The 19,468-nt window shown below is 38.7% G+C and overlaps 1 protein-coding gene across 1 annotated transcript; it reads right to left on the bottom strand.

Annotated features, from left to right (window-relative positions):
- Positions 1-9,005: 9,005 nt before the first annotated feature.
- LOC132048799 (uncharacterized) lies at positions 9,006-13,352 on the bottom strand. The gene is made up of 3 exons (XM_059439482.1): positions 11,374-13,352; positions 9,919-9,964; positions 9,006-9,226 (listed from the first exon to the last, which is right to left on the bottom strand). The coding sequence occupies exons 1-3, from the start codon at positions 11,581-11,583 to the stop codon at positions 9,006-9,008; spliced, it is 477 nt and encodes a 158-aa protein (XP_059295465.1). The 5' UTR covers positions 11,584-13,352.
- Positions 13,353-19,468: the final 6,116 nt, after the last annotated feature.

Raw genomic sequence — 19,468 nt, 5'->3', positions numbered from 1 at the left:
ATAAAACCTTCGATTATGCCTTATATGCATCCTTCGCTCATTAAGTAAACTTAATAATGCTTGCTCCTTATATTCCAAAGTGATTTTACTTAACCATAACTCAACGTATTTATATTTCAAATTTGATAAGTGCTTCTTCGAAGATATGGGGTGTAACAATAGCAACAATGGACATACTCGCATTGAGTGTTTTGCAGATGCTGATTGGGCTGGATCCAAGATTGATAGAAGGTCTACTACTGGCTATTGTGTCTTTGTGGGTGGAAATTTGGTATCATGGAGAAGTAAGAAACGAATGTTGTATCTCGATCTAGTGCAGAATCCAAGTATAGAGCTATGGCACAATCCACATGTGAGATTATGTGGATACATCACCTTTTAAGTGAAGTTGGGTTGAAGTATCCTACACCAGCAAAACTTTGGTGTGATAATCAAGCTGCCCTTCATATCGCCTCGAATCTAGTGTATCCTGAAAGAACTAAGCACATCGAGGTGGACTGCCATTTTATCCGTGAGAAGATTCAAGAAAACTTGATTTCCATAAGCTATGTGAAGACGGGGGAAGCGACCAGTCGATTTGTTCACAAAGGCGTTGAATGGTGCTCGAGTTAGTTATTCGTGTAACAATTTCGGGCATGATCAATATATATGCTCCAGCTGAGGGGGAGTGTTACGTAATATTGTTGGAAGATTTTAAATATATGATATGATTGTAAATATATTATATTACCTTATATAGCTAGCTAAATCATAGAAGAGATCTATAGGAATCATAGGAGATCTGTAGAATATTTTCTTTCCTTTGATAGACCGTCTTCATCTATATAAATACATGTAACTCTTGACATAATAGAATTATCCTCTTCTGCTAAACTACACCTTTATTTACCTTTCCTAAGCTTAAATCAATGGTAGAAAATCTATAGAACTAAAGGAAGAAGATGAGTGTTGACTTATACTTTGTTATTTGAATTTTAGTCTTCCAACATGAGATAAATTGATGGATTTGACTAATCTAAGCATGGAATTTCATGAATTAGTAACCAATAGGCTTGAATCTTCCATTCTAGTTGAGAATTTGAAATATGGAAAGTTAGGGTTTATGTTCTAAAATTGGGGTTTTGATTTGAATGATCAAATTGATCAATACATGAGCTAAATTAGCAATTGGGGAGTAGAATTAAACTTCTAGAACATTGGGTTACCTATTTCATCTTTGAAATACCCGTTTTACCCTTGTGGGCCCGTTTTTCCTCTTTTACTTGGTTAATTTTGATTCAAACGAATGTATAGCAATATGGGTACCGTTGTTTCTGGTTTCTAACTTAGAATTCAATAATGGCTAGATTTTGAGTATTTGGAGGCTCTTCGGAAGGGCAAGGCTCAGATTTGATTGTTCGTAGCCCCAGCTCGGCAGCGAGGTAGGTTACGACTTACCTTTTGGTTAGACTCTGGTTGGCGAAGAATATGTAGAGTTAGTTATTGTTGGAGAAAGCATGTTACACTTTCGGGTATGAAGTTGGGATGGATTACTTAGGATTGATATTGTTGTTGACGTGTGGGCTTGTCGCCTCTTTCTTGTGTATTGGCTTGTTGCCATATGTGTGATATTTGACTTATTACTTAGTTACCATAGTGTGGTTGTGATACAGTTGTCTCTCACTTATCTTGACATTATCATGGATGAAGGATAACTTGATTCGATATTGATATTGTGAAATGTGTCCATGTGTGGCACGATTGGGATTGATATGATTCACTTGGTATTGTTATTATGCATTGCATTCATCCTTATTTCCATGGTACATTAACATTACCTGTGATTGGTGTTGATGATGGTAAGTGAGAAGGAAACATCCAAGATTCTTTGGACATACTTGATATAGTAGCCATCTCTAGGCTGTGTGCGGAATGGCTAGTGATATGGAAAAATCACTTTTGGGCTGTGTGCAGAGTGACTAGTGCATGGACTTCTTGGGTTCCCCCATGGGTCATGACTATCGAGACGTGGAGGTTATCCATAGCATGTGTGTAGGGAGACTTACATTTGGCTAGTGCATATCATTGCATTACATATGCACTCATTACTTCATTCATATATTTCATGGATCCTGTCATGATATTTCTATCACTTGAGTTGTTATTCTTAGACAGTGTTGTGATTGTACTTGATTGTGAGCATGTCTATTCTTCAGTTCCTTTCTTTATATATGTTAGCTAACTGTTGCCGGCCTATGATACCTACCAGTACATAGTGTTTGTACTGATACTACCTTGTTGTATTCTTTTCTGAGTGCAGAGTTCGTGACAGGCTCCACTTCTACCCCTCGCAAGTGATCCCGAGGCCCGGCGTTCGAGTGTCCAAGGTGAGCATCTGACAAGCCCGTTGCCCTGGGACTTATCTATCTTTTGTCTTTATGTCCATTCAGACAGATATTTTCACTTTTGGGACTTGCATTTCTAGACATTTTACTTAGATGCTCTTGTATGATTCAAACCAGATCTGGGGGTTGTATTTAGATTCCGCACTTATATCTATCTATGATTTAGACTTTTGTTGCTTTTATTTATTATTTTATTGTTTGGATAAATGAATAAGGGACGGATTCACCTACCAAGTGGGAAAGGATAGGTGCCCGCACGACTAGCGATTTGGGTCGTGACATGTTGATGTTAAGTTGTTAAGCAAAGAAGCCGACATGTAGGGACACATAAGAATTGACAAAATCCATCAACGCATGAATGATCCCTATTCCAACATTCCTCGAACTCTCGTGTTCTGACTTTGGTCCCTCTTTTCATTTCCCCTCTTGGATTGCAAGAACATAAATGATTCGAGTATTATATATCAAGCCTTACTTTCCAAGACCCCTCTCAAGCCTTCTTGGAAGTTACTCCACGGATTACAAGAGTTCAATTTTGCCTAGAGAGGCCAAATTGTGTTGTAGATGTGTAGGCCAAGCAAGGAGCAATCACTGGCTCTAATAGTGTCTACCAGAAAATCCTAATGGGGGAGCTTTCAACTTGGGCAGAGCTGGAGTTGCTGGTCTGTGTTATATCTAATAATAACACAGACCAAAATTTATTGGAGGTTATACTTAGTAAAATAAAAAGCACCTCTAATGAATTTACCCTAACTGTAGTTTAGACAAAGATAGCAAATTTGTGGTACTGACTTGACAGCACTTTGCAAGTTGCAAGTGTGCCAGGGATGTCAATGCTCAGGGTAATATTATTTTGTCCAATTTTCCCTCCGTACTGTTTTTCCCAGTTTCATAGCATTTGGACGAGTGTTTTAATGAATAAACACGATTATCGTCCTAAAAGATGGTTCATAAATAATGACCGTTGGTTTTATTCTCTTACATGCATGCAAACCTATGTTCAGTCTGAAAATCATAATTTAAGATATCAGGCGTTAAAATATCTACATAATCTGGTAAGAAAAATAATAGTAGCCATTATATTGCAGCTAAAAATTGAATATGAACGTGACCTTCAATATTTTAATTGAAGTACTGAAACTCTCATTTTCTTGAACCAATCATTTCAGACCCAAATATATCTATTATGAATAATACTAGACTAATGAATATCACAAGCTAATTTATAGGCCGTCAGCGGCCAGTATAGTCGAATTTCTCACCCATTTTCAGTTAATAGCGTAGAGGTTATAAAGGGTATGTATGATAATAAACCTCCCCCTAGGAATTACTCTTATATCTACTATCGGGTCTTGCAGCTCGCATGGAGCAACCCACAACCCAATATCCAACAAAAATTAAAAAAAACTGCCAATAAGAAAAAGAGGGAACAAAAACAAAAAAAAAAAAGAAAAATGCACTAGTGTCAGTTAAGATAATCAAAATTAAGATAACTCTGAGGACTTCGATAATATTATTCATTCCTCTGAACAAATTTTAGTGATTTTCACTGCACGATCAAAAGTTATTTAAAAGCAAATTGCGTTATGAAAAGGAAGATCACTGAAAGAGGGATCTTTGAAGTGCAATATGATATATTACCCAATTTCACGTTACAAATATGTTTCTTTCCGCGGAAAGACTCTAAAAATATCAACTTGGTTTTGCCTCTCGTTTTCTTTTCACACTACTAGCTTTCACATAAATTTCAAATAGATCATTATGCATCAAAATGAATCGATCTTTCTATGCTTCGCTTTCCTACATTATACATCAGAGTATAGTGTGTGAGATCTGCATCCACAGCCTTGCAATTCCTACATTATATATCAGAGTATAGTCTGTCAGACTTAATTTTACCTTTTCTGACGTATTGAAATTTAGACTTAATTTTACCTTTTCTCTCTCCTCTCTTTTACAACGGTAATTAGCTCCCTCCCTCCCCTCCCCACCCAACCCCCACGCACCCACCCCCTCCCAAGTGGCCCCGACCGGCGACCACCGCCACCGGTTTCCGGCCGGCGATCTCTCTCTCTCTCTCTCGTTCTCTCTCTCTCTCTCTCTCTCTCTCTCCTTCTTTCTTTTTTTTCTTTTTTTTCTCTTTTACACCGTGACGGAAACCCTCCACCGTAGGTTTCGGCGGTTTCGCACGGTGTAATCGAGCTTTCCATAGCTTCCGGCCGGTGAAACGGTGATTCCTAATTTGGTGAACGATATTTTCCGGCGGAGAACAAGTATTTCGACGGCAAAACAAGAGATTTCTCGGTGGTGAACAAAGTTTTACTTACTTGGAGTTGGTACCTCCAATATCCCATTTCCTGTCGTTAGCCTTATAAATTTTGCCTGCTCCGCCTAATTGAATACCTATTCCTCCGTTTATAGACTATTACTAACTTGTGCTCTATTATTGATCCTTCGTTTGTCCTAGATTATCCTTTCACTAACGTATACTTGCTTTATTGGCTTTGGTGAGGGATGGTAGACTAGGGTCATGTTCTCGGTTGGGATGGGGGACCGGGTTGGGGGGCTAAGAGGGTTGAGGGAGCCTCTAGATTGAGAGTAGGGTCTTGGAATATTGGGACTTTATCGGGAAAGTCCATAGAGTTAGTTAAGATTCTTAAAAAGAGGAGGATTAATATAGCTTGTGTCCAAGAGACTAAATGGGTAGGACCTAAAGCGAAGGATGTGGACGGGTACAAGCTTTGGTTCTCGGGCAAATCAAGGTATAGGAATGGGGTAGGGATCTTAGTAGATAGTGAGCTTAGAGATCAGGTGGTAGAAGTTAGAAGGATCAACGACGGGATGATGGCGATTAAGTTAGTCGTTGGAGGGTTCACCTTGAACATTATTAGTGCCTACGCGCTACAAGTGGGTTTAGATGAGGAGGTAAAAGGCGCTTTTGGGAGGACTTGGACGAAGTGGTGGTAAGTATACCGCTTTACCGAGAAGCTATTCATAGGAGGAGATTTCAATGGGCACATGGGTCCGTTTTCGAGGGGTTATGACGAGGTGCGTGGAGGATTTGGCTTCGGGGACAGGAATGGTGGAGGAGTCTCACCGGATTTCGCAAAAGCTTTTGGATTGGTGGTAGCCAACTCGTGTTTTCCGAAGAAGGAGGGAGCACTTGGTAACCTTTCGTAGCTCGGTCGCGACTTGACGCAAATGACTTCTTGCTCCTTAGAAAAGATGATAAAGGCCTTCGTAAGGATTCGCAAGGTCATACCGAGTGAGAATCTTACGACCCAACATAAACTATTGGTGATGGATTTGGAGATAAGAAGGAAAAAGAAGAAGAAGGTTGTGGATGACCGAGCGAGGATTAGGTGGGGGAGTTTGACTCCGTCTAGTGCCCTAGAGATGGGAGAGAAGTTGATGGCTATGGGAGCGTGGGATAGTAAGGGGGATGCGAGCAGTATGTGGGATAGGACGGCCACCGCATTCGGGAAGCGACTAGAGAGGTACGGGGGTCTCACGAGGCCGCCGTGGTGGGCACCGCGGGGATTGGTGGTGGAATGGAGAAGTCCAAGGGAAGGTAGAAGCAAAGATTGCATATATGAAGCGGTAGATAGCAAGGATGATGAAGAGAAGCGGACGAACGGGGAAAAGTATAAGATCTATCGGCGCCTAAAACGGCGATTTTTGAACGCCTTTATGCAGAACTAGAGGACAGAGGTGGGGATAAGAAGTTATTTAAGCTCGCCAAGGCGAGAGAGAGGAAGGCACGCGACTTGGATCATGTGAAGTGCATCAAGGACGAGGATGGCCAAGTGTTGGTACAGGAAGCCCGCATTAGACAGAGATTCATACTTTCATGAACTCTTGAACGAAGGAGCGGACAGAGACATTGTGTTGGGAGATTTGGAGCACTCTGATAGGCGTCGCGACTTTGGTTATTGTAGGAGTATAAAGGTTGAGGAGGTTAAGGGAGCTGTTCGTAGGTTGCGCAGGGGAAGAGCGACCGGACCTGACGAGATTCCTGGAGAATTTTGGAAGAATGTGGCGGTGTAGGCTTGGAGTGACCGACCGGATTGTTTAATGTCATTTTCAAAACAAGCGAAGATGCCGAAGAATGGAGATGGAGTACAATGATTCCCGTGTACAAGAACAAGGGAGACATTCAAAGCTGCAACAACTATAGAGGTATCAAGCTGCTAAGTCACACTATGAAAGTGTGGGAAAGGGTGGTGGAAATGAGGGTGAGGAGAGGTGTGTCTATTTTAGAGAACCAGTTTGGATTCATGCCGAGGCGCTCGACTACGAAGCCATCCATATTGTAAGAGGAGATTGGTGGAGCAAGTATAGGGAGCGGAAGAGGGACTTGCACATGGTATTCATTGACCTAGAAAAGGCTCACGACAAGGTGCCAAGAGAGGTCATGGAGATGCTTGGAGGCTAAAGGTGTACCTATGGTGTACATTAGAGCGATAAAGGACATGTATGATGGAGCTAAGACCGGGGTAAGGACGGTAGGAGGAGACTCGTAGCCCTTCCTCGGTTTCCGATGGGGTTGCATCGGGGAAGCCCGTTTCTATTCGCCTTGGTGATGGATGAATTGACGCGACAAATACAAGGTGAGGTTCCTTGGTGTATGTTGTTCGCATGACATAGTCCCGATTGACGAGACTCGCAACGGAGTTAACGATAAGGCGGAGGGTCGGAGACAGACATTGGAGTCTAAAGGATTTAAATTAAGTAGGACCAAGACAGAATACGTGGAGTGCAGGTTCAATGGCCTACCGTGTGAGGTTGATGAGGAAGTGAGGCTTGGTACCCAGGCCATTCAAAAGAAAGGAAGTTTCAAGTATCTTGGGTCTATTATACAGGGAGATGGGGATATCGACGACGATGTTTCACATCGTATTGGTGCAGGGTGGATGAAATTGAGACTCGCCTCCGGAGTGCTGTGTGATAAGAAAGTGCCTCCAAAACTTAAAGGCAAGTTCTACAAAGTGGTGGTTAGACCGACTTTATTGTACGGAGCAGAGTGTTGGCCCAAGAAATGTCACACTCGAGAAGATGAAAGTCGCGGAAATGCGAATCGCGGTGGATGTGTGGACACACTAGGAGGGATAGAATTAGGAATGAAGATATCCGAGACAAGGTGGGAGTGGCATCGGTGGAGGGCAAGATGCGGGAAGCGAGGCTGAGATGGTTTGGGTATGTGAAGAGGAGAGACACAGATGCTCCAGTGCGGAGGTGTGAGAGGTTGGCTATGAATGGTTTCAGGAGAGGTAAAGGGAGGTCGAAGAAGAATTGGGGAGAGGTGATTAGGCAGGATATGGCACAGTTTCAGCTCACCGAGGACATGACCTTAGATAGGAGGTTGTGGAGGACTCAGATTAGGATAGAAGGCTAGGTGGCGTACCCTTTCACCATAGTAATTAGCTTTGCTCACTTGTCTATTGCCTTTTGGTTTATGCATTTGATTCTTTATATTTGTTGGGACGTTGAACTTTGATTATTTTATTTATTTTTATTTTTTTTGAAACTCGGTAACTTTTCTTTGATTATTTTATTTATCTTTAGTATTCAATGCTTCTTACTTTTCGGATGGTTCTACCATGACTTTCTCGCTTTTGGTATTCGTGTTATCATATTGCTTTCGATATGCTTGGCCCTATCTGACCTTTTGTCTTGTTTTCCTCTTGTCTTCCTCTCTTCTCCTCTCTTGACCGAGGGTCTCTCGGAAACAACCGCCCTACCTTTCAGTGGGGTTTCACATACCCTCCCTGCATTGGTGGGACTATACTTGCTGTTGTTGTTGTTGTTGTTGTTGTTGTATTGTTACGGGTAAAGTAATTTGATGCATCATGAAACTGAAGCATAAAGTTCTGTACATTTTCATATAATTTCAGTCAGAATTAATGTATGAGTTTGACAATTTTTATTTTACTTTTTTGCCCCTTTTTGTGGTTGGTTGCTGGTTCCACTTAAAATAATTGTTTATTTAGCAGAAAATTAAGTTCAAATGTATTTTTGAATATTTTTCCTTTCTGACATCGATATTTTGGCTTCCAAAAGGTGATTTTAGGGAAATAATGTAAAAATAATATCTGATAACACATAACAACATGGATGATAAAATTTCCTCAAAGTTCTAATAATTATGAAAAACAAACACAAGTGTTAGTACTTTCTCCTCGGATTTTTCAAATCTAGATCTGATTCTCAGAATTTCCAGAATATTAAGAACAGCATTCTGGCCTCTGTTTATTTTTGCTCAATTCTGTAGCCATTTGAATTATGAAGTCCAAAACATTCTTTAGCACTTTCTTGCCTTCAGATTCATTGCTAACAAGGCCTAAAAGATGGACAAAAGGCCTATATACTAAGATTTACCATATCTAAGAGCTTTTACGTTTGGAGTTGTCGTGTCAGTTTTTAAGAAAAGTTTGATTAGCTGTCCCAAGTGGAGTATGGTACTATTGCAGATAGGATTGTAGTTATGATATAGCTATAATCTATTGCCACGGAAATGACCAGCTCTTAGACTACTAAATTTTGTTATTACTTTGTGTTCCCACTCATATGTTTTAAATTTTGGCCACAATTTTGGAAGATTAACGGTTAGCAGCAGCATACTCAAACCTGATTTAAACCTGAATCCTCAGACAAGCAGATCTTATGGCTAGAGAAGGGCCCTGTTTCCATTGTGGTGTCAGGCGTGAGCGATTTTGACCACCTTTTATCAGACCTTGCATGTTTGTCTTCCATCTCGTTCTTCAATTGAATGTTTCTTGTTGATATTAACCGTAAAGATACGAATTCCAAAATGCTTAGTTTTGGTGGCCAATCTTCAACAACTGAAAATTCAAAACTGGCATGCATGAGACACCCGATATTGAGAATTCCCTAAGCTGATTTATCGGTTAGATGAATAACACGAAACTTCTTTAGTTTTGTTAACTCTCCACCCAAATAGCACTTGATTTCAGATACAACTGTCATTAGTCTCACACACAGTGAATTTATCTAGGATAATTCCACAGTTGGTCCCCAATCATAGGCATCCACACTTTTAATCCCTTTTTTAACAACAAAAAAAAAAAAAAAAATTGTAATGGTCCGTAAGTCCTAATTAGAGCAGTTTCCAGATTCTTGCCAAACCAAAAAAAGAAATGAGAATCGCAGACACGGAGGAGAAAGGTCCTCTATGTGCAGGTGCCATTTTCATGATATTGTTTATTGACATATAACTTCACAATAATGTCGTCAATCATTGCTTAAGAAGTCAAAGACCACAGTTTAAGAAGTGTAAAGTTTAACTACAAGATACTCATGGACCAGGGCTACAGAGTGAATCGGTATTTTAACTAACTTTTGATGTTCTTACAAGTGATAAGTCTTTGTTGATATAACTGTATGGTTTTGACCCAATGATTTCAATTAACAAAACCTAGGGATATATCTTGAAAATAGTTCTTTTCCCAAAAAGAAATGGAAGGAAAGGGACCAAATGGATACCAGATTGACACTGATGATATTGTTTTATTACCTTTGAACATGTGGTCTTTCTGATAGGAATGTATCCCATAGGAATCCTGCAGGTAGTAAGAACTTGCTTCATTAAAGGTAAGAGGTGAGATCAAAGTACCACCTCGCCAGTAGCTTTGCCATACACTAAGAAAGCATAGTAATAAACTGAAGTTGATATGTAATGATAGCTTGTTTAACTTTTTATCCACAAAATCCTAAGGGATAGCCAATAAATTGCAGTTGCAGAACTACTTTCACAGCTCCTTCCTAACAATTATCTGCTTGAAAAGCGTAATCGAGGTGAGATGAGATGGGATTGTGGTGCCTAAAGCAAACAATTTAAATATCTAGGCTCGTTGTTTCAAGAGAATGAAATGATATATTTACCTGATAACAAAAAGAATGAAATGATAAATGAACATGTTTGTTACACATAAAATCCTCTTCAAAAAAGATGTTAGACATAGAATCAAAATTGGATGATTGAAATGGGGAAGTGCTACCGGGGTGTTATGTGATAAAAGGATGCCTACAGAAGTGAAAGGTAAGTTTTATTTAAAAGTTAGAAGATCAACTTGCTTGGGACTGGGCTGTAGTTATTCTTGTTGTTGAAGAAAAGGGAAATCACCCACTATAAAGTCTGCGTTCCCAACATTGAGTGCAGTCAAAATGCTAGCCTCCTCCTGAAGCACAAGCATCACCAGTAACGCAGCAACACATATAAAACAGCAGATTTGTAATAGAAAAAGGGATTGCCACCATTGTGTGTGGAAGGGTCACAAGTGAAGCCAACAAATTACTCCAAACAAAACTAGTCTTTCTCGATAATTCCTGATATCCAGATTGCATGGCCATCTTTTCTTGTTCTCCCTCCAAAGCTAATCCTAAAAGATTCTATGAATACCACTAACACTTGTGTTGGAGAAGGGTCAACATCAAACTTCGATCTCCGAGCTCGTGTACAGTGAAACTTTCCAATATTTTCCTGATTCGTACAAGACCTTTTGTCTTTTCTCATTATACTGCGTGAATCATATTCTATAAATCTGTTATCCACCAACATTTACCTCAATTTGTATGGGTCCTTTAACTGGTGAAGAGAATGAAATAACATACTTTCTTTAACATATTCTTAAACGTCAATGCATATTTTACATGGACTGTTAGTTTCATAATACTTCTGATTTATTGCTTTATGCTCAAAGTTATGTTTAACTATTTTATGCTTGACATAATGTAGTTTCTGGGACAACTTTATCAGCTGTACAGAATACCTTTATTAGTTGTTTCACAGTTTAAACAGTGCTGAACTGTGAACTTAAACAGGTACCCCACTTTGGAGACCTGGGCCACCTGAAAAACCAGTGCTGTGCAATGCTTGTGGATCAAGATGGAGGATTAGGGGAACTCTGGATAACTATATCCCAAAACATGCCAACAAAGAAACTCAAAGCTTTCAACTTAGTAAAATTACCTTCTGAGGTGAAGCCGCTTGACTTGCCTCATGATAACCAGAGACTAGCAGTTGGAGAAAAGGTTGTTGGACTTGATGGCTCTTCAGCTTGTGGTGAAGAGGAAATAGATGACATATCAAGCTCCAGGTCACCAGGATCCTCCTCACAGAACTGGATGCAGATGCAAGAACTAAATGGTAAAACAATTCAGTTATATCATATATGTCCATTGCACTAGACTTCGTTAGCTAAACAATCAGGCACTGAATCATGCCCTTAAACTGAGGAATTTAAATAAAATGTACAAAGATAATGACTCCCCATTCGGTTTCTTGCCAATTGTCTTCCATTTAGTTTGCACAGGCAATCACTCCGGATTCATTTTCTGGCCAATTGTTTTGCTAGTAGCTTAATGATAATTTTGGGATATAAGAAATCAGGAAAGCTATATTTTGGAGAAACATACTTGCTCCTTACACTTCAACATGTTACTTTCTATTAAACCAGTAACTACAGTTAAGTTAAAGGATACATACTCTCAAGTTTCATTTTGCCATATTCTTTTCAACTGGAAAGATTAGCTTTAGAGTTAAGAGAGTCGAAGGACAAAAGAGCATGGCAGAGGATTAGGTAACATATTATGAAGGAAGGATAAAATGTAACTGCACTTCCTGTAGAAAAAATGAATTTAGACGTTTCGCTTCATTGATACGATGCTTTTTTAAAGGCTAAGGAGAGAAAAGGAAAAACACTTCCGCAGCAGAGATCAGGTTGTCATATCCCTTCAGAGATAAATTAGATGTTTTACGACTATCACATTCATCACACTTTGGCCTAAAAATATATTATGAGTCCCTACTCCACGACTTTGGAACCACATAGTTGCAAGCCTAAGACACAAAATCCAAATCTTACCTTCAGTATCAGAGACATGTTAATTGAACCAAATTGTACAACTATGCATAATCAAAACAGAGTATTATTTTGATCAGAATATACAACATATAGTTTATATTTTAGGTCCTTGAGCGGAGAGTCGGAAACAGCCTCTCTACCTACCAAGGTAGGGATAAGGTCTGCGGACATACTATCCTCCCCGGACCTCACTTGTAGGACTAAACTGGGTATGTTGTTGTTGTTGTAGTCTATATAGGTTCCAACAGTTAAAAAAGTTGACAAAAGTACAAGATAATCAATGTTTAGTGTTTAAATCATCTGGGTTAAATTGATTCAATCCTATTCTATATACTTCCCTTTTCTTTTTAGGAATTTTTTTTTGGTTTCCCACCTCGTATCCGGTATCCGTGTTGGAGCTTGATTATATAAAAACTCGCGCCAGGAAGTCTCACATTTGAGTGCGCTCCCTAACAAAAGTGACTCAATACTCAGGGCTCAAACCCAAAACCTCCGATTAAGGATGGAGTACTTACTACTCCACCACAATCCTTGTTGTTTTTTGAAGAATTAAGTTCACTCTCGTTGACCCCAGCTTATATTATGCAGGAAGTCATAGCATTTACCATTACTGTAATTTTAATTATCAGTGGTTCAATTAAATGTTGTATCGCCGCAGGGCTCTGCAATAAAGGTGCAATCATTAAAAGTTACTTATAATAACTATCAATGTGTGTTTATTATTACTTCTCATAGGCTAGAAATTACTCCCCTAAGCTTCGAAAGCTTTACGTTTTTTATTTTTTGCTAAGGTAAACTTTTCAAAAGCTTTACTTTCTTTGATTTGATAAACCAATATTGCCAAAAATCTAGGGTAATTTGGACTTTCTATTACGAAAATATTAAAAGATTATGGGAATAATAGATAATATCATACAACTCATGAATGCTTAGTCCATTAAATAGATCCAGCGTATTGATGTTTGCTTTTTCGGATGCGCCAATATTCACCTTTTGTTAGGAGAAGCAGCAGCCAAAGGTCCTCTCTGGAATCCTAACAGTGTTCCAAGAAGATCTTATTTGTTCCCAGTGACACTGAAAGATCTTATTTGTACGAGCCCGGCACTTTTGTAACCCAAAAAAAAAATTGGAACCAAACTAACCTGTTTAAAAAAATAAAAAAAAAAAAAAGAATCAAAGTAGGCTGTACACTTTGGCCCTTTCACGCATAGATTCGGTGCGTGAAACCCCTAACAAAAACCCCTCCCATTTCCAGCATACTCTTCTCTTTCATTTCCTCCATTTTCACCCATTCAACACACTTTTGCACTCCCAAAAACATGTCTCAAAGTTTTGAAACTTCAAAGTTACAACCCGATATTTGTGAATGCGGTTATTACTGTAAACTAAAAACATCAAAGACCCAAGATAATCCGGGTCGCCTTTTTTGGCGTTGTAAAGTGCCCGAAGTAAGTGTTTTTACATTTTTTAGTGTTTTTTTTTTCACGTTATCCACATATTTTACTTTAAAAAACTGATTTTCTTGTAATGTTTATAGGATATGGGCGGTTGCAAACACTTTCGGTGGGAAGATAGCATTCACGTGGATAAAACGGTGGCGATGAAGTTTAAAAATTCACTTTTTGATAGAGATACCACGACTTCACGTATCTCTAGAGATACCGCTAAGTTGGATTCGCAATTTAGGCTTGTGGAAGCTGAAGAAAAAATTGAACTTTTGGAGGTCTTGCTCACCGGTTCCAAAAAAAAACGAATTTTCTTTGAAGGCTAAACTTAGAGACGCTCAACACGAGAAAATAGCTTTGAAAGAAAAACTTAAATTGTGGAAGATTATTTGTGCTATCTTGTTGTGTTCATTATTCATATGTATTTTGTTTATTAAGTTTAATATTTCTATGGATTATGTTTTTTACTAGTTGTACATTTTCCCCTATAATGTAATCCGCACCCTTTATTTACTAATTTATTTGTGTTTCTTTGTTAAATTGTCAATTAATAATAGACTTTAACAATAAACTTTGAAGAATTAAAAACATGCCAAACTAATTCAAATTGATGACTTCATCATAAAATAAAAATACAAATTAACAGCCTTAGTCCAAAACTTAAATGACCCATAATCTAAGACAATGAGCCTAAATAGAGCCCAATCGTCATCGGAATAGAAGTCCTCAATATCGCCCTCAGAACGATAATGGCGGTCTCTTAACACACATCTTTTTTCAGGAGATGTTAGTTCTCTACCGGTTGATGATGCTTGTTCTTCGGCCAACTTTAGCATGTAAAATCTACAACGTCTTGCCAGCATTCTGTTGTTTTCTTTTCTAATCCTTTGTACGGAAAGCTCGCAAGTTTGTGAACCTACTCGAGGCCTGGTTATTGAGTACCTTGTTGGGATTGGAGCGTTGAGATTTTCCAAGTCACGAACAAGACGTTCTGATTCGGCAATTCGATGTGACCATTCTCGGCGTAAACCGCAATAATATTCTCGATACGAATATTTCACCTTTGCGAAATCATCATTACGCTCTATAAGAAGGTGGGGCTTTAGCTCGTTTAGTTTGAAATCACTGGTATCACTCGAAAAAACTGCTATGATTTAAACTCTCATCATCACTGCTATTTGGTTCTTTTGAAAGGAGTAAAGACCAAGCTGAGTTTCTACTACTCGACATTGAATACGTTGTAATCTAATAACAAAAAAAAAGCTACTTATATAGGTGCAAACCCCCAAGTACCCTGGGGGGGGGGGGGTCTTTATGACCCTACCTACTTAGGACATTTCACAGTCCGAATCCCACTTGGATCTAAAACTTGTGCTACCATGTATACCATATTCTACCCTATGGTAACGTATTTGCATCCGATTGTTCTCTTCGCGAAAATGATTAAGAGCAAAATTAAACTCTTGTGGAGTTCCACGAGGCATTGACATAGCACCTTTTTTTGGGCGTTTAAGCCCTACTGAAGCTAACTTTTGCTCCAGTGCTTGAGCCTCCCTAACACGCCAATTCCACTCCTCTCTCATTGTTTTATTGTATTCTGTTGAATCTTTTGTTAGGGTTATTTGAGTAATGAAAATCATCATCATCTAGTTCCCATGTCCTACCCATTGCTTCAAATATGTTTCTTTGGGGCAAAACATGTAATAGAATCAAGATTACCAAATTGGGTGTAGAATGTCATGATAACTCGTTTTAAAGTGAATACTAGTTGTTTGTCAATCATGTTATATATAGTACTGCATTTTTTGACCGTTTTATTTGAATTTAATTCATATTGCGCAACATTTCAATGCGCAATATAACATGATTTGACAACACATCATGGTTGAAAATTACAGCTTTTTTATGACACCCATGCTTGATTTGATAACACATCATGCATGCCAATTTCAGCTTTTTTATGACACATAAAGGACCGATTTGACAATACAATGCTGCATTTTTTGACCGTTTATTTGAATTTAATTCATATTACGCAACATTTCAATGCGCAATATAACATGATTTGACAACACATCATGCATGCCAATTTCAGCTTTTTTATGACACATAAAGGACCGATTTGACAATACAATGCTGCATTTTTTGACCGTTTATTTGAATTTAATTCATATTACGCAATATTTCAATGCGCAATATAACATGATTTGATAACACATCATGCATGCTAATTTCATCTTTTTTATGACACATAAAGGACCGATTTGACAATACAATCTTTTGCATTTTTTGACCGTTTATTTGAATTTAATTCATATTACGCAACATTTCAATGCGCAATATAACATGATTTGACAACACATCATGCATGCCAATTTCAGCTTTTTTATGACACATAAAGGACCGATTTGACAATACAATGCTGCATTTTTTGACCGTTTATTTGAATTTAATTCATATTACGCAACATTTCAATGCGTAATAGGGGTCAATATGAATCTATTTAAGAAAAATGTTGGACGAGGTAAAAATCCACCCATTTCATAAGTTTAAGTCTCTTAAATCATTCAAAAAAACCTCTCTTAAGTCATCAAAAAAACTTGGCTCAAGATATTCCACCAGTTAAGATTTCACTACATTGGGATGGTATTATCCTTGATGATAATAGTACAGTTCGTTACAATAAAAGACCAAACGTTCATGTTAAATGTCCACTTGAAATGTCTTATGAATCACTACTCACTTACATATATGAAAAAATGAACGTTAGTCCAGATGAGTATGAAATCTCTATAATATACAGATATCCATAATCAGTTTCCCATGGTATAGTGTTTTATGGTAGGCATTATATCAATGATGATGATTCTTTGAGGGATTATTTGAATGCGCCAGAAGAATTAAAACATTTAGTCGCCCTTAATGTTCTTGAGATGTATGTTGACAAGATACCCCGAGAGAGAGGTCCCGCAAGAATTTCGTCAAGTTAACACGTATGGAGATATTAGTTCTTACGGGGACATTTTGAGTGGCCAGGTGCATTTGGAAAATCTTACCCAACAATTTAATCAAACTTGGTAAATATGCATTCTTATATTATTATTTTGTGCGTAGCACTTTGTTTATTGTATGTATTGGTAAATAATCATTTTTAAATCTTTGTAGGGGTTATAGACCTGATACGAGTAATATTGGGCAATCATCTCAATTTAGTCGAGCAGCTCATTATTATCAGAACTCTCAGTTCAGTGAATCTGATTATTATAATAATTCTCAGTTCGGTGCAATCGATTATTATCAAAACTCTCTAGTGGTACCAAGCTTGTGGATGAAATTATCCTCTCGGTTTGGTGGAGTTGATCATTCTCCACACCATGCTCATTCTCAATATGTGTAGGTTCATCACCTTGATATTAAATAATTACATATATATATATATATATATATATATATATATACATATATATATATATATATATATATATATATATATATATATATATACATATATATATAATTGATATATGTTGAATTTGTAATTTAACATATGCTTTTTATCGTGTAGGAGGAGGCCTTTCTTAGATGGCGTTGATTGTCCAAGTTATGTGGATACATCAGAGAGTGATGGCGATGAACCAGCTAATAATGCAGAGGTAACCGATGATGAAGATAGTGAAGGGGATGAAGAAGATACGCATTTTAGTCCCCAGAACTAACTCACCACCACGTACCACCTCCGATGGCGGAAAACCCAATTCCTGACAGCCCAATGCAGTGTCATTCTGAGTATATTCCATATCTTGACGAGTCTACAAGGTCGTGAGGATGCATTTGTCTTCACAAGAGATGATGATCAAAGTCGCCAAAAAACGTGGATTGAACCAAAAAATCTCATGAGGCGATGAATGCGTCCTTGCAAAGGAATGCGATTCACATCAAAAAAGATGTTGCAACGAAATTTTGTCAAAATGTGTTGTATAAAGGATATGAGGGAGTTTAAGGTTGATGACTCAAACAAATCGGTGTGAAGGTTGGTTTGTAAGCGAAAGACTCAAGGCTGTCAGTGGTTGCTTCAGGGAATTGTTAAGCCTAATGGTACGTGGGAAATCACAAAATTCCACCCAAAGCACACTTGTGATATGGGACAAATTCGAGCTAATCATTTTAATTTAGATATAAACATGATTGCTCATGTGTTACTTCAACACATTGAGGAAACTCCAAGGTAAGTTATCTGACCTAGTACATTATATATCTTATAGCAATTAAAATATCATTGCTAAATGTTGTTTGTTTAAACTTATGCAGGATGCCCATCAAAACTTGTATTAGCATGGTCCACTCCAAATATGGTAAAATCATAAGCAAGAGAAAGGGATTTCTCGGGCGTAGACGTGCTTTTGAGATGATATTTGAAACTTGGGAATCCTCTTTTCGGGAGTTGCCGGGGTATATGGCGGCTCTACAACATGCTAATCCTGGCATTGTTGTATAGTGGCGGCTTTTAGAGGGCAGAATTTTCGACTTCGTCTTTTGGGCATTCAAACCAAGTATTGATGGTTTTGCTCACTGCCGGAATGTGATATCGATAGATGGGACGCATGTATATGACCGATATGACATTAAGCTCCTAATTGCAGTAGGTATGGATGCCAATGGGTCAATATTCCCTCTTGCTTTCGCAATTGCCGCCAACGAGAGCAACGAGACATGGGGGATGTTCTTGACTCATCTAAAAACTCATGTTATTAGGGGTCGTCAGGGCATATGTGTCCTATCGGATCGTCATAAAGGCATATTGCACAATATGCATACTCTGGAAGGGTGGCAGCCTCCACATGCTTACCATCGATATTGTTTAAGGCACTTAAAGGCTAATTTGCAAACAAAGTTTGGAAATGGCACTATAAACAAATTGATGTGGGGGGCTGTGATGCAGCATCAACAAAGAAAATGGGCTACAAAAATGGAGCTGCTAAGGGAAGTGAGTGAAGAGGCATATGTTTGGTTGATGAAATTAGAAGTTGAAAAATGGACGCTTTATCTTTGATGGAGGAAGGAGATGGGGTATGCTCACAACGAACAGCTCGGAGTCTTTCAATGGACTCCTCAAATCTACTCGAGGACTATCTGTCACCGCAATGGTAAGACTAACTTTCAAGCAGGTCGTGGAGCGATTTGCGGATACGACAAGGCAGGCCAGAGCCATATTAGCCGAGGACGGAACATGGATGCCAAAGCCCTACAAAAAGATGGAGCACCATAGAAGAAAGGCAGAAGGTCACCAAATGACCGAGTATGACGTCGTTCAACGAGTGTATGAAGTTATAACGGGTTATTATGACGGTAAAGGAGGAAACAAATATATCGTTACTGAGCGTACAACATCATGCACTTGTGGTAAGTGGCAAACGTACCATGCCATGTTCTCATGTTCGGTTTTTTCAAGTGCTTTGAGAGAATGGCCAGAAATGTAACTGATTATGTGGCGGAGGAATATAAGGTCATAAAATACCTTAGAGCATATTCCGGCCACTTCCATCCCCTTGGTAATCAAGCTTATTGGCCAGCCGCGCCGTTTTCTATGGTTGCGAACAAGAAGCATATCCGTAAATTGGGAAAAAATAAGCTAACCCGTTATCACAATCAAATGGATGTTAGCGAAAAGACTTACTCTCGCAAGTGCTCGACATGTAAGCAATTTGGGCATGATAAGCGTTCATGTGGGCAAAACTCCCGTGGTGGCAGCACATCT

The sequence above is a fragment of the Lycium ferocissimum genome, chromosome 3, assembly GCF_029784015.1.
Source record: "Lycium ferocissimum isolate CSIRO_LF1 chromosome 3, AGI_CSIRO_Lferr_CH_V1, whole genome shotgun sequence".
Classification (NCBI taxonomy): domain Eukaryota; kingdom Viridiplantae; phylum Streptophyta; class Magnoliopsida; order Solanales; family Solanaceae; genus Lycium; species Lycium ferocissimum.
This window is presented reverse-complemented; position numbering and strand designations above follow the sequence as displayed.

Bases quoted from the DNA above. Each gene is read 5' to 3' on its own strand.
- LOC132048799 (XM_059439482.1), bottom strand. From the start codon at position 11,583: ATGGACATATATGATATAACTGAATTGTTTTACCATTTAGTTCTTGCA. The intron at 9,965-11,373 runs GTAATTTTACTA...TACTACCTGCAG, and splicing joins AAGCGGCTTCACCTCAGAAG to GATTCCTATGGGATACATTC. The intron at 9,227-9,918 runs GTAATAAAACAA...TTGAATTTTCAG, and splicing joins GAAAGACCACATGTTCAAAG to TTGTTGAAGATTGGCCACCA.